This window comes from Cnephaeus nilssonii (genome assembly GCF_951640355.1).
Source record: "Cnephaeus nilssonii genome assembly, chromosome: 13".
Taxonomy (NCBI): Eukaryota; Metazoa; Chordata; class Mammalia; order Chiroptera; family Vespertilionidae; genus Cnephaeus; species Cnephaeus nilssonii.
Window position 1 is genome coordinate 83389982 of NC_137084.1, and position 21001 is coordinate 83410982.

At 50.9% G+C, this 21001-nt stretch overlaps 1 protein-coding gene across 3 annotated transcripts; it reads left to right on the plus strand.

Moving 5' to 3' along the window:
* Positions 1-1537: 1537 nt before the first annotated feature.
* Positions 1538-19564, plus strand: TLCD5 (TLC domain containing 5). Of its 3 annotated transcripts, none has more exons than XM_079787789.1 (3): positions 1538-1596; positions 11250-11449; positions 16420-19564. In XM_079787789.1, the coding sequence occupies exons 2-3, from the start codon at positions 11251-11253 to the stop codon at positions 16956-16958; spliced, it is 738 nt and encodes a 245-aa protein (XP_079643915.1). In that variant the 5' UTR covers positions 1538-1596; position 11250; the 3' UTR covers positions 16959-19564. The 3 variants fall into 3 exon arrangements, with proteins under 3 accessions (XP_079643915.1, XP_079643913.1, XP_079643914.1); XM_079787787.1 differs by lacking the exon at positions 1538-1596 and adding an exon at positions 6902-7073; XM_079787788.1 differs by lacking the exon at positions 1538-1596 and adding an exon at positions 7053-7073 and having other exon boundaries at positions 11061-11449.
* Positions 19565-21001: the final 1437 nt, after the last annotated feature.

The window sequence follows — 21001 nt, forward strand, 5'->3', positions numbered from 1 at the left end:
TCCTATCCACTGTCCTCACACATACACAGCCTCCCCCATTATCAGTGTCACTCAGCAGAAAGGACTTTTTTTTTTTTTTTTTTTTACTAAAGATGAAACTACATTGACACATAATCACTCAAAGTCCATAGTTGACCTTAGAGTTCGCTTGGACAAAAGTGTACTATGTTCATCATCATCAGATCATAATATTTCCACTGCCCTAAGAATCCCCTGTGCTCTGCCCATTTACCTTCCTTCCCCCACACCCTGGCTAACCACTGGCCTCGGTACTGCCTCCCTAGTGTGGCCTCTTTCAGACGTCAGAGATTGGGATCATGTAGTGTGTAGCCTTCCAGATGGACTTCCCCTTCATCATATGTGCTTAAGGCCCCTCCATGCTCCTCGTGGCTTGAGGGCTCATTTCTTTTTAGCTCTGAGTAACAGTCTGTTGTCTGGATATACCACAGGCTACCCATTTACCCACTTACTGAAGGACATCTTGGTTGCTTCCAAGTTTTGGCTATTATCAATAAAGCTGCTATAAACATCTGTGTGCAGGTTTTTGTGTGAACACAAAACTTCCAATCCTCTGGTGAGTACCAAAGAGCATGATTGCGGGATTGTGTGGTAAGAGTGTATTTAGAGCACATTTAGTTTTATAAGAAATGGCCACACTGTCCTTCAAAGTGGCGGAGCCATTGTGCCTTCCACTAGCAAGGTATGGGAGCTCCTGCTGCTCCGCATCCTTATCAACATCTGCTGTCCCTGTCCCAGATGTTGGCCATTCTGATAGGCCTGTAATGGTATCTCACTGTTTTAATTTTCAATTTCCTGATGACATATGATGTGGAGCATCTTTTTATAGTCTTATTTTCCATCCATTTACCTTTTTTTGGTGAGCTGTCTATTAAGGTCTTTGGCCCATTTTTCAAACCAGTTGTTTGTTTTCTTGCTGTTGAGTTTTAAGAACTCTGTATATTTTAGATAATGATCCTTTATCATAGATGTCTTTTGGAAATATTTTCTGTCAGATCTGTGGCTTATCTTCTAATTCTCTTGGTGTTTCCGTTTGCAGAGCAGAAGTGTTTAATTTTAATGAAGTCCAGCTTTTCAGGTGTTTGTTGCATGGATCATGTCCTTGGTGGTGCAGCTAAGAAGTCAGCATCATATCCAGGGTCATCTAGATTTTCTCCCACGTTATCTTCTAGGAGCTTTATTTTTCACATTTAGGTCTACTACTCATTTGAGTTCATTTTTGTGAAGGGTGTAAGGTCTGTGTCTAGATTCTTCTTTTTGTCTTTTTGCAGGTGGGTGTCCAGTTGTTCCAGCACCATTTGTGAGCACTGTCATTTCTCCATTATATTGCCCTAGCTCAGTGGTTGGCAAACTCATTAGTCCACAGAGCCAAATATCAACAGTAAAACGATTGAAATTTCTTTTGAGAGCGGAAAACCGACTTCTGCGCATGGGCCACGAAGTTTCAATCGCACTGTACGTGCGCGCCTGCACGTGATATTTTGTGGAAGAGCCACACTCAAGGGGCCAAAGAGCCACATGTGGCTCCGCGAGCCGCAGTTTGCCAACCACTGCCCTAGCTCCTTGGCCAAAGATTAGGTGAGTATTTATGGGAGTCTATTTCTGGGCTTTCTATTTGACCATGATTAGGTTTTCTTAATTCTCACTTAAGGAGATTATATATAGTAGTATACTAGAGGCCTGGTGCACGAATTTGTGCACCAGTGGGGTCCCTCGGCCTGGCCTGCGGAATCAGGCCAAAACCAGCTCTCTGACATGACCCGAGGGGTCCTGGATTTCAAGAGGGTACAAGCCTGGCCAAGGGACCCCACTGGTGCACGATCGGAGCCGGGGAGGTACATGGGAGGTTGGCCAGCCGGGGAGGGACCACAGGAGGTCTCCAGGGCATGTCTGGCCCATCCTGCTCAGTCTCAATCAGCCAGATCCCAGCAGCAAGCTAACCTACCAGTCAGAGCATCTGCGCCCTGGTGGTCAGTGCACATCATAGCGAGTGGTTGAGCAGCCTTAGCATATCATTAACATATTACGCTTTGATTGGTTGAATGGTAGACCAGACGACCGGACACTTAACATATAATATTTTATTACATAGGATACATATATATATATATATATATATATATATGAGAGAGAGAGAGATTGAGAGAGAGAAGAGAGGCAGAGAAACACTGATGTGAGAGAGAAACATCAATTGATTGCCTCCTGTATGCGCCACAAGTGGGGATTGAACCCACAACCTAGGTGTGTGGGACAATGCTCTAACCAACGGAGCCACCCAGCCAGGGACAATGAATTGGTGATTTTGAAAGAAGCCTGGTTAGGCCATTAAACCGGAAGTGATGACGTCACCAATGGGGAGGGGCCACGTGGGCAGGCTTTAATTGATCCCAGGTGATAATGATTTGGCCATAGTTTCTGTAAACAGAATTATAGTCTAACTGCTCATCTTCCAGTAGCTTCGCTGTCTGTTGACTTGGGCAGTTGCTGAATAGATTCAAACCTGAAGCGAGTGTCGATTACACTTCGGTCCGCATGATTCCATGAAGCTCGCATTCCAGTACCGTGTGAGCTAGCTGACTTGGCTCCTTCAGCGTCTCACTAGGCACTAGGGAGTCTCCGGCCCACTGCCAGTCCTTGTCCAGGGAGAGCTTTCAAGTCTCATGCTTCGATGTTTAGTTGACTCAAGACCGGCGGGCCCTGGTGTGGCTCCCAAGACGAAGGCTTTTGGGTCCAACTCAGAGAGTGAGCTTAGTCCCAGGACTCAAATGAGGAAGCTGCCCTGAGCACCGGTTTCAGGCTCGGTGCCTCTCCTCACCGCGCACTCAGAACGCTCCTTCCAGCTCACACAGGACACTTGCTGGCCCTGCTGCCCCTCTTGCTGGACTGAGAGCCCTGGAGTGGCGGCGTGTCCCATGACTAGCATTGTGACCAGCCATGACAGGCCATGAAGATTTTCAGAAATTGGATTTAATTTTTTTCTCTAAACAGCTTCTAATGCCCTTCACCAAGGAAAGGCGCTGCGGGTGCAGGAAAGCACAGGGTACCCGAGCAGGTCCCAGTGCTGCAGGGGCCGGGCGCCTTGATGGTGGCAAACACGGCTCCAGCACATCGCCCAGGCTCCTTCTGCCTGACTCACCACAGCAGCCAGCCAGCTCTGCCGGTTCGCGTTGTAAAATGGGATTGACAATAGAGTAACTCAGAGTTGTGAGAATTAAGAGTTAATATATGTAACGTGCCTGGCGCTGCCGGCGGGGAAATGACCCGATGTTGGACCAGTGGATTCAGACCAGACCTGGGGTCAGCACCCTGGGGGCTGGAGTTCTGGCTAAGGAAGAATTCAGAGCCCAGGCTCACACCAGAAGAGGAAGTTTACTTCGAAAGTCACAGAGGCAGGAAAAGGGAGCCAGCCGGCAGGGCTCGGGAGACACGTCACAGAGGCAGGCGGAGGGCGGGAGCGAGGCGAGGAGAGAAAGGTGAAGGTAATGCACCTTGGGGGGTGGTTCGGTGTCCTCCCAGAGGGCCAGCGCACTGCACCCGCGTCCCAAGGGCGTTGTTTGAAGGGTGGGAGTTCCCCGGGGCTCCCAGGGAGGGTCGTACCAGAACGTGGTCAGCTTCCGGTGTGTCCTCTCCGGGTGGTGGTCTCCGCTGACCGGGCACCGAGGCAGGGCTCAGGCGTCGTGGCAGCTGGGCTGTTGTCAGTCGCTGCTGCTTTCCTGGGCCTGGAGCTGAAACAGAACCCAGGCCTGATGGGTCTGATGGGGTCAGGACCTCACGGTCCTGGGGGCTCAATGCTGAAGGGCTGTTCTCTGGCTCTCTTGTTCGTTCCCCCTCTAAGGGGGTCTCAGCCACATGACCGGCAACGTGCCTGGGGGAGGAGAGGTCAGGGGAGTATCCGAACCCCGTGACCAGTGAAGCAGAAAGTCAGGAGCCTAAACAGCACGCCCAGAGATGTACTAGGGGAGGAGGTCACTCTGGAGGAGAGGTACCCGTCTCCTCCGCTTTGCCCCTGGCTAGGACCTGGGGCTTTCTGTACCTGGTCCATTGCCCTTGCTCTGCCCTTGTCTGTCTCGCTTCCTTCCGCAGAACAATGCCTGGAGCATTAACACGTGTTATCTGTTACTAGTAGCCCATTTGCAGGATTCAATCCTGCAAGCGGCCGCTTCAGCCGCGTGCACTGCCGCTGCCGCAGCCTGGGGCCACCACACCTGCACCCGCGCCGCTGCTGCCCGCCTTGCTCCGCCCCGCCGCGCCCCGCCCCGATGGCGGGTGGCCAGTGGAAAACTGCTGCTGGCGGAAAACTGGTGCCGGCAGCCACGCAAATTGGCCACCCGGAGTTCCGCCACCAGCGTCTTCCGCCGGCCTCATGGGTCCTTCCGCAGCGTTGGCCGTTTAGGCTGGCGGTAGGAGCGGGGGGCGGGGACTCGAGTCCCCGCCCCCCGCTCCTACCGCCAGCCAATCGGCCACCCTGAGTCCCGCCCCCCGCGCCTCCAGCCGGCCCAATCGTGGGCGTAGCGGAGTGATGCAATTTGCATATTGCCTTTTTATTATGTAGGATACTTGTGATCCTTTTTGTCATTCAAATGAATTGGGGGAGTGTTCCCTATCCGCTGCTGTCCCTCTTCTGGGAATGTCACTAGTGACAAGCTCTGACTTGGTGGAGCAAGGACTGTGCCCACAGAATCGTGCATCAGTACAGTTCAGTCCCCGCAATGCACCGCGAGCCTGGAACCGCAGTCACCCTGGGATACAGGCCCAATCGAGTCTTCCCAGGAGGGACTGGCGCCTTCTCTCCTGGGGAAGCGGCAAGAAGCAAAGCTCCAGGTTCCCTCTGGAAGGAAACCATTCTGCACAAAAGTGAGGGGGAAGGCGGAGCTTCGTGTCATCCCACTCAGTGCGCGGGTCTCACGTGCTCCTCCTCGCTCTCCCCTCGATTCCAGCCCACTGGTAACAGGTTTGTCTTCTCAACTTCATTTTGTGCTGATCTTACCAGAGTGTTCACACAGCAGGATTCTCAACTTAGGTGCACGTTGGAATTACCTGGGAAGCTATAAAACGATGGCTACCCACACAGGCTCTGATTTATCTGGGGTGCAGCGTGGACACGGGGTTTGAGGCGCTCCAGTGGCTGTGGGGCTCTCCAGGAGGAGGACACGCCGGATGTGTCACCGGGACCTCGCCACAAGGCAGATTCTGTGCTTCTAACAAACTCTCAGAGCCTGTAGGTTTTGCTGGCCCCACGAACTTGGAGTAGCCAGGGCTTGGGCAGCATGACACAGTCATTCCGTTGCCCAGTAACAGCCTAGGTTTCCTGTTTGTCACACACTAAGATGACTCGGCCTAGCATCCTCGGCTGGCGCCAGCGATTGAGGGTCCTCCAACAGCAGCGGTTCTCAGGTCTCACGAATCCTCTGATGGTGCAGCCTGCACAGGGGATTTTTACACTTTCCAAGCGGGGTACCCAACCAATAAGATTTAGGAGCCACAATGTGCTTGCAATCTACTTTTTCTTTTTTTCCCAATATACTTTTTCATGTTCATTTCCTATTCATCCAATCAGCAAACATTTACTTATTTTATTTATTTTTTTAAAAGGTATTTTTATTGATTTCAGAGAGGAAGGGAGAGGAAGGATAGAAACATCAATGATGAGAGAGAATCATTGATCGGCTGCCTCCTGCACGCACCACGCTGGAGACTGAACCCATATCCTAGGCATGTGCCCTGTCTGGAATCGAACCGGGACCTCCTGGTTCCCTGGGCCACGCAGGCCGGGCTCAGCAAACATTTATTGAACCTGCCTCACACCAGGTACAAAGGAAACAAAGATGAAAACAGTGCAGTCTTACTCTTGAAGGGCTGGCAAGACAAATGACCAAAGTAAGACTGTGGAGCATTCCCAGGACCCGCACACAGGCGCCCTCCGCGCCAGGTCTCCCGCCTTAGCGCCGGCCTGGCCACACCGCACACCGCACACCGCGTGCTGGTCCGCGGTGCCCTCGGTACTGCATTGGAGTCTCCAGACTTATGCTTGGTCATCTCTTCAGTGACTCTCCTGGGAGTTAAAGCAGAGCCACAGTGAACGCATACATGGTGATTCCACGTGCCAGCCCTTGTCGTGAGCACGTTACACGTGCAAAGCGTGTGAAGTTCTCACACTAGCCTTAGGAGAGCCGTGGAGCTGTGCCGCATGCGCATGCGGGAAGTTCGGTGACCTTCGGGCACAGGCCGTTCGCTCTGAGGCTGAGGCTTCGCTGCGGAGGAGAAAGGCCTCCAGGGTCCAGGCCCCAGAGCTCCTGGAAATGGGTGAGGCGAGCTCCCAGCACCGCACAGACCCGAGCACGAGGCAGGGATATGTCCTGCACCTCCGGAGTGCCAGTAGGGATGCAAGCACATAGTAGGTGTGCAGCGGCTGTGTACTGGAAGGCCGGCTCACCCGGGAGAGATGGGGGATGGACAGTGATCCAAACAGACAATGAACACACAAGCAGGAGCAACAGCGGCAGGTCTCAAGTCACCACTAAATCCACTCAACCTCCCCAGCCCACCCCCACCCCACCCCCACCCCACCCCCACCCCACCCCCACCCCACCCCCACCCACCCCACCCCCACCCGCCCCACCCCACCCCACCCCACCCCACCCCACCCCCACCCGCCCCACCCCCACCCCACCCCACCCCCACCCCCACCCCACCTCCACCCCACCCGCCTCACCCCCACCCCCCCCACCCCCACCCCACCCCCCACCCCCATCCCCACCCCCAGCCCACCCCCACCCCACCCGCCTCACCCCCACCCCACCCCACCCCCACCCCACCCCACCCCACCCCCACCCCACCCGCACCCCCACCCCACCCCCTCAGCCGGGCCTTCCGCGAAGGGAGCGCGCGTCCACCTCCCGTCCCCGTGCCGCGGCGCCTCTGCGCTCCGTCCTCCCGGCCACGAGGTGCCCCCAGACCCCGCTCCTCCGCCGGAGCCTCCGTCCCTCTTCCCCGCGGCTCCCGCTTCCGGACCGGCCGCACGCAGCGTAGCCCCGCGGGTCCCTGTCGCCGGTCAGGTAACCGCGGCCGCGGGCTCGGGACGGGGCGCCCCGGCGCGGGGAGGCGGGCAGCGGCCTGGGCCCCAAGGAGGCGCCTCCTCCGCCCTGGGCGCCGGGTCGGTGCCTGGCGTGGGCGCGGGGGGGGGGGGGGGGGCGTCCGCACGTCGCCGGTGCCGCCCAGCGCCCTCCGCCGATGGGCCCCGCGGGGACGGGCGGGGGCCCTGATCCCTCCCGCTTCCCGGGACGTGGAAAGCTGAGCCGGGGATGGAGGGGCTTGCCGAGGGTACAGATACCGAGTGTGGCTGCCATTTGCACGGCCTGTTCTTCCCTGGGGTTTGTAAAAGGGCTGCTGTTCCCGCTGCTCGGCCTGGGATTAGGGTTCAGGGAGGAGGACCCTAAAAATAAACGGGCAGATCCGGGGCGCTGAGCCGGTGCCGCGCGTGGACGGGAGGACATGCCGGCTCCCCCTCCGAAGACGCGCCTGACGCTGCAGTTTAGCTCAGCCCGGACCCAATTGGAGACTTACCCTTTTCTCTCTTCCCAATGTCCGTTTAAAAAATGTCAATTCCATGCGACATTCACCATTATTATATAGCGCGCCCCAGAAACGGATAGCACTCAGGTCGTAGATCCTCTAAGTTGTGAAGATGAGCTGTATGCTCTAATCAGCCCACGTGTATTAGGTCCCGGCGCACAGTGTAGTGTTCAGACATGCGCACAACCCACCGAGTGACCCCCTGAGCCTCGTACCCCCGGCACATACCTGGTTAGACCATTGCTGACTGTGTGCCTGTGCTGTGCCTCACACCCGTGATTGTAACTCCCCTTTGTGCTTCTCAATCCCTTCACTTTTCACCCAGCCCACCAACACACTTCCCCTCCGCCACCCGTATCTTTGAGTCCGTTTGTTTTTTTGCTGTTGTTCATTTATTGTGTTCTTTAGATTCCACATATAAGTGAAATCATATGGTATTGCACCCTTCCTCCCCCCCCCCCCCAACTGAGGCTCAAGAGGTTAAAGATTTGCCCACAGACTCTTACTGGCCACTTAGAGACCGAGTTGGAACTCAAGTCTATGATTGACACCTACTGTTTTCTTGAATAGAAATCTGATTGTAGACGAAAGCGGTACAGAATGAAGCTTTCTCTGGAAGGCATTCTTGGGAGTGGCTTGTGTATTAAAGTGTTTTGGTCCACAGATACTGTTTTACTTGTCAGAGTAGGATGAAGCAGTAAGTGTAGCCATGCAGAAAATTCCTGCTGAGAGGAGACAGATATATAAAATGTTTTTGACATTTTCACTTGTACTTTAATAGAGGAGCTAATCCTATATAATAAAAGAGTAATATGCAAATTGACCGCACCCCCACTACACCCACAAGCCACGCCCACCGGACAATCAGGAGTGAGTATGCAAATTAACCCAACCAAGATGGCTGCGGCCACGGAGAGAGCAGGAGGCTTGGGTTTCCCTGGCAATGGAGGAAGCCAAGTTTTCCGCCTGCCCTGGCCTGCCTTGGCCTCCACTCAAAGGCTACAAAGTTTCAATTATAGAAGATAAATAAATCCCAACAAAAATGGCTGCAGCCACGGAGCGAGCAGGAGGCTTGGCTCTGCTCAAGGCTACAAAGTTTCAATTATAGAAGATAAATAAATCCCAGATACCAGGGCCTCCGCTTGGGTCGCTGGGGGCCGTGGCCAGCCTGCAAACCACCACAAGCCCCTCACCCAGGCCACCCCATGCCCCAAGGGAACCCCCACCCTGATCCGGGACACCCTTCAAGGGCAAACCAGCCGGCCCCCACCCGTGCACCAGGCCTCTATCCTATCTAATCCTTTCTAATAAAAGAATAATATGCAAATTGACCATCACTCCAACACCCAAGATGGCTGCCCCCATGTGGTCAAAGATGACTGCTCCCATGTGGACACAAGATGGCTGCCACAAGATGGCCAGCAGGAGAGGGCAGTTGGGAGGGACTAGGCCTGCAGGGGAGGGCAGTTAGGGGTGACCAGGCCAACAGAGGAGGTAAGTTGGGGGCAACTGGGCCTGCCGGGAAGGGCAGTTGGGGGGACCCAGGCCTGCAGGGGAGGGCAGTTAGGGGGTGATTAGGCTGGCAGGCAGAAGCGGTTAGGGCAATCAGGAAGGCAGGCAGCCAAGCAGTTGGGAGCCAGCAGTCCTGGATTGTGAGAGGGATGTCCAACTGCCCGTTTAGGCCCAGTCCTACCTGGATCACGCCTAAACAGGCAGTTGGACATCCCTCGAGGGGTCCCAGATTGGAGAGGGTGCAGGCTGGGCTGAGGGACACCCCTACTCCCCCCTGTGCACGAATTTCATGCACCGGGCCTCTAGTCTATATAATAAAAGGCTAATATGCAAATTGTCCCCTCAGGAGTTCGACTGGCCAGGAGTTCGACCACTCGCTATGATGTGAGCTGACCACCAGGGGGCGGTGCAGAATAAAGGAAGGCCCTGGCCGGCAGCCAGGGGAAGGAAGGCCCCTATCGGCCCTGATCACCGGCCAGGCCTAGGGACCCTACCTGTACATGAAATTCATGCACCGGGCCTCTGTGAATATTAATCACATCTTGGTTATTTTTAGAGTTTAGTCCTGTATGACTTAATTGACTCATTTACAGTCGTTCTGGTCCTGATATGTTTCTCACAGTAAAAATTCCAAACAGTGGGTTTCTGTTCCATTTTTAGTAAAATAATTGCCTTAAAAATATATATTTTAAAGAATTTTTATATCTCCACAAAAACTTTGCAATTGTACCTCAAAACCTTGCCCCCCCTCTTTGATTGGATTTCAGAGCAGAATAGACCAGAATTTCCCCCTCACCAAAATACCAGCACTCCATTTAGTCCTTTATTTAGGGTTGCCTCAGGCTTCCATTTGGACTGATAAACTTGTAAGCCACATCCACATTTCAGTTGAGTTTAGTATCAGCATAAAACCACATTAAGCTGCCATGTGTCATGTGAGTTCTCACAGAGACCACAAATGGTGGGGGTGTGTTTCCATAAAGCTTCTTACTGGGGTTTTGACATGTGAACACATTATCTAAATCCTGTCTTATGTTACATGCTAGCGGCCTGGTGCATGGGATTCGTGCACTGGTGGGGGGTGTGGCCTGTGGGGATCGGCCAGCTGTGTCAGCTGAGTGGCTGTGGACCCGCCCTCTGAGCGGCTGCTCTCTGGTCCGGCATCTTCCCTGGAGCTGGGGCACTCACCTCTCCAGGGGACCTGGTCGGGACCTGGCCCAGGGACAATAGCGCTGAGAGGTGGCAGAGTAGGCCTCAGTCCTGCGGCAGCCACGAACCCGCCTCCCAGCCTCCGGGGTCGACACTGCGTGGCGTGAAGACGTCCAGAGGAGGAGGTGGGGGGAGGAGGCGACGTTCACAGCGCAGGTTCCTGCCCGTCGGCCCAGGGTTCAGAGCGGGAGCAGCCGCTCACCTGGTCAGCCGAGCAGCATTCTCACTGTGGGAGCACACTGACCACCAGGGAGCAGCTCCTGCCTTGAGCATCTGCCCCCTGGTGGTCAGTGTGTGTCATAGCAACTGGTTGACCGGTCATTCTGGTCGTTCCGCTGTTCGGTCGCTGGGCTTTTATTATATAGGATATTACGTGACGTTATTCCCAAGGTCAGTCATCACTGGAGGTTATTACTGACATTTACTGATCGTAACAATGTGTTACAGTAGACAGTCTGCTAACTCACGATGCAGTGCCTGGTGTTCCGGCTACAGCTTGTACCAGTTGCAACATGTTATCTTTTAAAATATTTTTTATTGATTTCAGAGAGGGAGAGGGAGAGGGAGATAGAAACATCAGTGATGAGAGAGAATCATTAATGGGCCGCCTCCTGCATGCCCCCTACTGGGGATCAAACCCACAACCTGGGCACGTGTCCCCAACTGGGAATTAAACCATGACCTCCTGGTTCATAGGTCAATGCTCAACCACTGAGCCATGCCAGCCAGGTCCAACATGATATCTTTAGGAACATGGAATCAGAAATCCAGCCACACTTAAATAGGAGATGCTTGGATATGTATCTGAGGAAGCAGTGCTTCCGTGAAGGCAGCATCTTTGTACTCTGCTGTTGTGGAAATGAAGATTATACTCAGCTGAGCCCAGAGCTGTTTGCTTAGGTGCGTCCTGTGTTTCTGGCGTCGGTCTCTTCACGCAGGATGGCGTTAGCCCTGTGTCTGCAGGTGCTGGGCAGCCTGGGAGGCTGGCTCTCCCTCTACATTTCTTGCTGCCACGTGAATAAGCACCGAAGCTATGAGTGGAGCTGCCGGCTGGTCACACTCGCCCACGGAGTGCTCGCGATAGGCCTCTCAGCGTACATTGGCTTCATTGACGGCCCTTGGCCTTTCACATACCCAGGTAGGTGGGAGACAGGATTTTTCCCTCAGGGATTTATAATTTGGGGGTAATCTTAGAAGGATAGGACTTATTTCCCCCAGAGAATTTGTACAATATAAAAGAATATTGAAAATAATTTCCATTATCATTTCTATTAGGGGTCTTTATTGTTAGCTGTGATGTTGTATATGTCACCTATTGTTTCTGCTTTTCATAACTCTCTACCTTTAAAACACACTTAAAATGCTTGTTATAATGTAATACGTCAAAATGTACAAAACAAGAAGCCAGTATCAACATCTTCCACCTCTTCCCCAAACAGACACAAATGGGCGGTATTATACATACTTATTGGTAACCTGCAATTTTTACTTGATTGTTTATTCAAAAGATATCATGTTTCCATGTATATGGATATAGAGCTTCCCTTTTCTTTTAATTATTAGATAACATTGTGCTCTATGCATTTGCCATCACTTATTTAACCAATGCCTCATAATTTGGGGCAGCTATGTTTTTCAGCTGCTAGATGTATAAGTGTTACTTTCTTAGACTACAAAAATCGTGCCCCCTGTATGAGCTTGCTGGGGCTGCCAGAACAAAACGCGATAGACTGGGCAGTGTAAGCAGCAGGGGTTCCTTTTCTCGTAGTTTTAGAGAATACCGATCCACGATGAGGGCGTTGGCTGGTTTGCTTTCTCCTGTGGCTTCGCTCCTTTGCAGATGGCTGCCTTCTTGCTGTTCCCTCTCATGGTCTTCCCTTTTTGTGGGTGTCTGTCCTGATCTCCTGGTTTTATAAGGTCACCAATCACATTGGGTTAGGGCCCACCATTAATGGTCCTGTTTTAAGTTAATCACCTCTTTAAAGGTCCTGTCTCCCATTCTGAGGTCCTGGGGGTTAGGGCTTCAGTATATGAATTTTGGGATGACATAATTTGGTCTATAAGTCCCCTACAATAAGATTTTTAAAAACATCTTAGATTCTTTTCTTTAAATTTTCTTAGATTTCTATATTGAACTTCTGAGTTTCCTTCCAAACTGTCAAACTGATATGAAAGCAACTTTTAAGCTTTGTGTTGTATCCATGAAGGTTCTTAATGGATTTGAACATGTCAGATCCTGGCACCCTATGTTCCTGGATGTGGAACACACTCATTTCTGGGGTTTTCTCTAAAGTCCACGTTTAAGATGGGTTAGGGTCACCAGTGTCCAGCACTCTCAGTACATTATGAAATTTATATGACATTCAGGACAGGCCAATTAAAAGCTTTGGAAACAGAATTTTAGCTGGGGGGGAAAAAAAAGGAAAGAAAAGAAACTGTGTAGGATTTTATTTTATTTATTTATTTTTATTATTTAATAAATCTTTATTGTTCAGATTACAATTGTTTCTCCTTTTCCCCCCCCATATCTCCCCAACACCCGGTTCCCACCCCACCTCTGCCCTTACCTCCCCCCGCTGTCCTCATGCATAGGTGTATGATTTTTGTCCAATCTCTTCCCGTACCCCCCACACAGACACCCCTTTCTGCCTGAGAATTATCAATCCACTCCCATTCTATGCCTCTGATTCTATTATGTTCACCAGTTTATTCTGTTGCTCAGATTTTTAATTCACTTGACTTTTAGATTCACTTGTTGATATGTATTTGTTGTTCATAATTTTTATCTTTCTTCTTTTTCCTCTTTTTAAAGAATACCTTTCAGCATCCTATCTAATAATAGACAAATATGCAAATTGACCATACCTCCGACACACCCACAAGCCACGCCCACCATCCAATCAGAGAGAGTATGCAAATTAACCCAAACCAAGATGGCTACAGCCACAGAGAGCAAGGTTTCCTAGGTAACAGAGGAAGCCAAGCTTTCCGCTTGCCCTTGCCAGGCCTAAGCCTCCACTCAAGCTACAAAGTTTCAATTATAGAAGGTAAACAAATTCAAACAAATGGCGGCAGAATGGAGCTTCAGAGAGCAGGCCAGGGTTGCCGCCGGCAACAGGGGAAGCAAAGCTTGCTGCACACCCTGGCTGGGCCCACCCACTTAAGGCAACAAAGTTTCAATTATAACCCCAACACAAATGGCTGCCGGCCGAGGAGGGAGCCCCAGGCTTGGCTCCGCTCCAGGCTACAAAGTTTCAATTGTAGAAGGAAAATAAATTCCAGATACCAGGGCCTCCGCTTGGGTTGCCAGGGGGCATGGCCGGCCTGCAAACCATCACAGGCCCCTCGCTCAGGCCGCCCCACGTCCCAAGGGAACCCCCACCTGATCCGGGATGCCCTTCAGGGCAAACCAGCTGGCCCCCACCCCTGTACCAGGCCTCTATCCTATCTAATAAAAGAGTAATATGCAGATTGATCATCACTGCAACACACAATATAGCTGCCCCCATGTGGTCAAAGATCCTGCCCTCATGTGGACACAATATGGCCACCACAAGATGGCCAGCAGGAGAGGGCAGTTGGGAGGCACCTGGCCTGCAAGGGAGGGCAGTTGGAGGTGATCAACCCTGCAGAAGAGGGCAATTAGGGGTGACTAGGCCGGCAGAGGAGGGAAGTTGGGGGCAAACAGGCTGGCAGCAGAGTGGTTAGGGGGTGATCAGGCTGGCAGGCAGAAGCAGTTAGGGGCAATCAGGAAGGCAGGCAGGCAAGCAGTTGGGAGCCAGCAGTCCTGGATTGTGAGAGGGATGTCTGACTGCCCGTTTAGGGATCCGACTGCCCACCAGGATCGGGCCTAAACGGGCAGTCGGACATCCCTCGAGGGGTCCCATATTGGAGAGGGTATAGGCTGGGCTGAGGGACAACCCCCCTCCATGCACGAATTTCATGCACCGGGCCTCTAGTTTCATATAATACTGGTTTGGTGGTGATGAACTCCTTTAGCTTTTTCTTATCTGTGAAGCTCTTTATCTGCCCTTCAATTCTGAATGATAGCTTTGCTGGGTAGAGTAATCTTGGTTGTAGGTTCTTGCTATTATCACTTTGAATATTTCTTGCCACTCTCATCCTGGCCTGCATAGTTTCTGTTGAGAAATTAGCTGATAATCGTATGGGTGCTCCCTTGTAGGTAACTAACTGTTTTTCTCTTGCTGCTTGTAAAATTCTCTCTTTGTCTTTTGCCCTTGGCATTTTAATTATGATGTGTCTCGGTGTGGTCCTCTTTGGATTCCTTTTGTTTGGGGTTCTGTGTGCTTCCTGGACTTGTAAGTCTATTTCTTTCACCAGGTGGGGGAAGTTTTCTGTCATTATTTCTTCAAATAGCTTTTCAGCATCTTGCTCTCTCTCTTCTTCTGGTACCCCCATAATTCTGATGTTGGTACACTTGAAGTTGTCCCAGAGGCTTCTTACACTATCTTCAACTTTCTGAATTCTCTTCTCTTCTTGCTTCTCTGGAGGAGTGTCCTTTGCCTCTTTGTATTCCAAATCTTTGAGTTGATTCTTGCGATCCTCTAGTCTGCTGTTGGGTCTCTGTATAATATTTTTTATTTCAGTAAGTGTATGTTTAATTTCTAGTTGGTCCTTTTTCATATCCTCGAGGGTCTCATTAAATTTATCGGCCTTTTCCATGAAATTCTTGAAAAACCTTATAACCGTGGTTTTGAACTCTATGTCCATTCGTTTGTTCTCCTCCATTTCTTTCGTTTGGGATCTGTTTCCTTGCCTCCTCATTTTCACTGCTTCCCTGAGTTGGTAGGGTAGTTTTGTGTACTAGGTGTCCTATTGGTTCAATGGGTCAGCCTCCCAGTTACTTGAGGTGGACACTCTTGGTGTGCCCTTGTGTATTGTGTGTCCCCAGCAGGAGCTACAGCAAGGACTAGTTTTCTCCTCCTTTGCTTGGGCTGTTTTGGAGCAGTCTGACTGGAGCTGCAATTAATTTGGTTGAGCTGCCACAGGGCAGGCCATTTATATGCGAAAGCCGCTGTGTGGAGCCTGGGCGGGTTTGTAGAATGTGCGGGGCGGGGCGGGGTCTCAGGGCGTCACTAGGCTAGGGCGTGGCAAACGGCAATGGCTGCCGTGAGCCCACTCTGCCTTTCCTCGTTTCCAAGTCCCAGCGTCCTGCGCTCCAGCGCAATAAACAATGATTGCTGGGTGCACCTCTGCAGAAAAGTCACTCTCACTTTCCGACCCGATGGCCGAGAATCCAGCTTCTCCCCGTAGGCGTCTGGGTCCCCCGTGTGTCCCCAGAAACTGGATTTCAGAGTGATCGGGAGCTTGTCTCCTTGCGGGTTGAAGAAAAGCCGCGCACCCAGTCACCCGCCAACAACCCGCTTCGCGCGTCTCCGTACCTCAGCTCCCCAGCGTTTGCGCTCCCTTCTCTTCTTAGTTGTGAATCTACCACTCAGCCAGCTTTCCCGTGGTTCTGGGTGGTAGACGTTTTGTCTTTTAGTTGTATTTTTGAAATTGTTGTGCGAGGCAGCAGTTCAGTTGTTTAACTTTGCCGCCATCTTGGTTCCTCGAACTGTGTAGGATTTTAATTGCAAGAACAAAATAACTCGATTTTATGCTGCTGCAGAGAGGGTTCTGAAGTCATTGCTGGTGCCCAGACCTCGCACTGAGAGGTCTGCTTCATCAGAACAGCACTCTGGGCCTGGAACATTGTTTGGTTTGATAAAGATGACATTTCCAGATTTCCTTAGGCTGTCATTTTAAAAGCATGTAATTACCATTGTTTTTTTAAAAATATCTTTTTATTGATTTCAAAGAAGGGAGAGGGAGAGATTGAAACATCAATGATGAGAATCACTTATTGGCTGCCTCCTGCATGCCCCCCACTGGAGATTGAGCCCACAACCCGGGCCTGTGCCCTTGACCAGAATCAAACCCCAGACCCTTCAGTCTGCAGGCCGACACTCTATCCACTGAGCCAAACAGGCCAGGGCTCTATTATTTTTTTATGTCAATATTTTAAAAAGGATTGAGAGACAGTAACCTAGGGTCCCTGTGTGAGGCAGCACAATCCACTCAATTTGTTTCTGTCTTGGTTTATTTCAGGCTCACCCAATACACCTCTGCAGGTGCACGTCCTGTGTCTCACCTTGGGCTACTTCATCTTCGACTTGGGCTGGTGCATCTATTTCCAGTCTGAGGGTGCCCTGGTACTGGCACACCACACCCTGAGCATCCTGGGCATCGCCACGGCCCTGGTGCTGGGAGAGTCGGGCACAGAGGTCAACGCAGTCCTCTTTGGAAGTGAGATTACCAACCCCTTGCTGCAGCTGCGCTGGTTTCTCCGCGAAACAGGGCACTACCACAGCTTCGCCGGCGACGTGGCGGACTTCCTCTTCGTGGCCCTGTTCACGGGAGTGAGGATTGGCTTAGGAGCTCGACTCCTTTTCTGCGAAATGGCCTCACCCAAGCCCAGGTGGTTCATGAAGGCTGGGGGGATAGCCATGTACGCTGTGTCGTGGTGTTTCATGTTAAGCATCTGGCGCTTTGCCTGGAGGAAAAGCATCAAGAAGTACCATGCCTGGAGAAGCAGGTGGGGCGAGGAGCCGCAACGGAAACATAATGGGCACCTCAGGGTGCACTAGCCGACCTTACCGGCCTGATGGATCGGGTTGTTAGCCGAGGGACCCAGGTTGGACGTAGGGCTGTCACGGAGTCACGCTTGTCTAACAAACGCAGGTTTCAGAAAAAGGGCTCCGCTTATCCATCAGCTTCCACGTGGAGCACATGCCAGTGTAAAGCCTGACTCCTGCGTGTGCCGTGGAGAGGGCCGGCTAGCGAGTGGTCGTTTGAATGAACCAGGACCGCATTCCTTTCTGTTTGTGCTGACTGCGCTCCCGCGGGGCCTGGGCAGTGGGATGTTCCTTCAGACAGCTCAGAGAGGAACCCGGAAAAGAGGGGCGCTACTTCGTCCTTGTATCTTTGAGGAGTGACTGTTTCAACAAACACTACCGTTTTCCATGTAGCAATTTAAACAAATCCCGCCATTTACTACAAAGGGGGTGTCTGTTAGGGAGACTCATGCCTTTGGCATTCTGAGCATTGGATCAGAGAACGGCATCTGCTTACTTAGCCGAAGGGGAAGTGCGGTGAGGGGCGGAACTGTGGCTGTGGGGTGGGTTACTGGTTTAGCCTCCCTGTACCAACTAGGTTGGGGTCCCCAAGGCTACCTTTGGGTTTGATATTTGGTGAGAGGACCCAGCATGTAGCTGTCCTCATAGCTCTGATTTAGCTGAGCGCAGAGGTACACAGAAAGAGCAGCAAGAGGAAAAGGTGCCCAGGGCAGATCCAGGGCAAGCCCAGGCCCAAACGTCCAAGTCCTTGCCCAGTGGCAGCACACGGGCTGTGCCGATTCCTCCAGCCATGGTTTGTGACAGAGTGTGACCTGTCTGCCAAGGAAGCTCACTCGAGACTCAGGTTTGCTTGGGGCTGGCCACGGAGGCAGCAAAGTTCCTGACGGCCAGGAGGGAAGCCGGTGCTCAGCATAAACCGTGCTGTTTGCACAGTGAGCCAGTCTGATTGGTTCATGGAGCTCTTCCCAAATCCGTGTTCCCAGATGCCAGCCAAGGGCCAGCCTTCCCAAGGACAGCAGCTCCGGCCTGCTGTGTTCACTCTTCTGCTCAAAATCCACAGAGCTGGGGCTTGGGTGAGAGGTGGAGGAGGTGTGGGCATGCTTACCCAGTCCCGCTGTCTGGGTTCTGCTCCACCAGGGAAAACGCCCCTGGTCAGGGTTGTGCATTAAAGTCCTGGGCATGAGCAACTGTGATGATTCCACAGGATTTCCCACGTGGACTCCACTGGACTTGAGGGAGACGGAGTTCCGTCTGCTGGTCTGCTGTGCTTAATGTGAACTAGAACCAAACACCAAAGCGCGTAGTGGCCTCAGGGTGGCGAGTCTGAGTTTTCATTTCGGATACATCCCCTTTCGGTCCTCTTACTATTTTTCCTCTTCTCTGGAAGAGGTACCGCCATCTGTGGACAACATATTATGACAAGGCCAGTCTAGGAAGGAACAACAACAAAATTAGTGCGATAGTCTTTAATCTCACCCAGGAAAAGCAAGAATGTAAACTTAGAAGGAGAAGTTTGGAATCAAGAATGCCTGCGTTCTTTTACAGAATGTGGCTCCTCCCTGGCCAACTCATTGGGGCAGGTCACTGATTTATTCTTTGCCTCTGTGCAAATCCTGCTGTGAATGAATGAAATGCCCCATTGTGCATGTCATAGAGACATTATGTAGCATTTCTTTAATGCAGGGCTTTTACGGAAAAAAAAAAGGCATTATTTATTTATATCTTTGCTATTTGTTTATTTGTTATTTAGATCAGTGGTGATGGATTAGCTGTTGGTGAGAAAGTGTATAGGGCTAGTGAAGTCAAGGCTGACGGTCAGTGGGAAGTTTCAGCTCATCCGAGGTCACTGGTCATAATAACCTCATGAGGCTCTTGAAAATGCATGTCACTGGCCACACCGGGCAGAGTGCTTGGAACCACATACAGTCATCTCTGCTCCAGGGAAAGCAGCTTTAAAGGCTTGTTCACAGTGCATATTTTAACATGGTTGTCATTTGGTTAGCGTTTTGCTGGACATGGAAACAATCTGACAGTGACATCTCTATCTCTTTCTTTTCCCTGGGATCACAATCCCTAAAATGTTGGCCAGTTTCTTTTCAACAAAATTATGGTCAGTCGAGTGCTGGGGAGTGCTGACTTCAGCAAAAGCCTAGCAGCAAGTGGCAGGGAGCAGGAGCTTTAGGAAGAAAAGAAGCTGGCTCTTCAAGTGTGGCCCCCAACCTGCTCCAGACCAGACACAGCAGGCTGCATCTGCTGCCAGGTCCTCCCCCCTCACTCCCCAGAAGTGAAGGGATGGCGATTGCAGATCTTGCCGCTTTGGGGTACTCTCCTGTGAATGTAGGTAGGTCTTTGACATTTGAGAAACCTAAAGAATGATAAGGGAAAGAGAATCCCTCTCTCAGCTTATCTTGTTGTTGTAACTAATAAATGTGAAGGAAACCGAGAGAAAAATGTGAAATGAAGATGACCACTTAAGATGCTGAGGACACGAAGGGCTAATTAACATGTGGCATGGTTGGGTGTAATGAAGTGCTCATTTGCATTTGGATTACTGTGTGATAATTAGCACTGCTCAAGAGGGCTTACATTTCAACACGATTTGTACTGTTTTATAAAAATAAACCACTTTTTACCCATCCAGAGTTTGCTTTATATTTTTGTTGTGGTTTTGCCAAGAGGTTTGAACAAAAGTCTTAGGCCTGTAGATGAAACACCTCCCACCTGCTGCTTCTCATCGCCCATCCCTGGTGTTCTTTACTTCCGGGGCAGCAATCTACATACAGAAAACAGTGTGGCAGAAGAGAGAGGAAGAATGTAATTTCTTTGTTATTTTGCCCCATTTGGGTAGTTGCCTTGAAAATAACAGAGTGGGCTCCCTGAGAACAGTGCCCCGCTGTCTTCGGAACTGGACTCCCAATGCCCACAACAGTGCTAAGTGGCGGTGCTCAGTGAGCGCGTTGAGAGAACGGATGAGATGAGAATGCAGTTTAGAGTAAGCGCATTGCACAACCTTGGCGACCATGCACCAGGAACTGGGTCACCACAGTCCTCTTTGCAGGTAAGGAACTAGTGACACGGGCGTGTGACGGGATTTCTGAAGGGATTCTATAGATGGAGCATTCAGAACAGTCTAGAGCGGTCATTCCCAACCTTCTCTTGGCCATGCCCCACCTAAGCACTCTAACATCCTGATGCCCCTGTGACATATAATTCTCATTAAAAAAGTGAACTCCTATTCACTGCAGGAAGCCTAAAAATTAACTTGTTCTAAGCAAGCTTCCAAAGAGCATGGCATCCATGAAAGAGAAAAATAAAAGAACGAAAGGACAGTGTAAGTACTGAGGGAGAAACCACTAAGAAATTGTTAAAAAATAATAATAATATGAAGTGATATAAAAAATATCAAATAAATTTTCAAAACATTTAACAGAGAACTGAAATGCACAAATAAGTCACAATATATACTTATATACTGTATATGAGGCCCCTAGAACAATAAGAAATGCAAAATATTTACTGTTAATAACTCATTTTCGAATTGTCCCCCTTAAAAATCAAATTGCCCCCCTGTGGGCATGTGCCTCACGCTGGGACCCACTGGGCTAGAGCTACCAACACCTGTAAAGCAGCTCTCAGGGACATTTCTGCCATCAGGGCTTTGTGGGTGAACAGAGATCCATCATTAAAAAGAACAGTTCTGGAATGAATGAATGACTGGCTTAATTGAGTCCTTTGCTGTCTTCTGAAACTTTCCCACAGCAGGAGCCTTCTTTGCTCACAGCCAGAACTGTGGGCCTGTTTAACTTTGGAAGGATCTTGAAAGCAGTCTGCCAAGAGGTTTTGTACGCAAGGAAAAGGAGGTGAGTCAGGAAACTTCCCCAGTGTGTTTTCTTCCCGAAGCTCAATAGTGAGGCATTCTTGAAGGAAAGAAAGAAACTCATTTTAAAATGCATGATTTGATGAGTCATTGGGACAACTATAAAATTATTAGGACAGGGCAAAAAAAAGATACATATTTAGTATGTGTGAGAAAGATATAAGTTTGGGAATAAGTT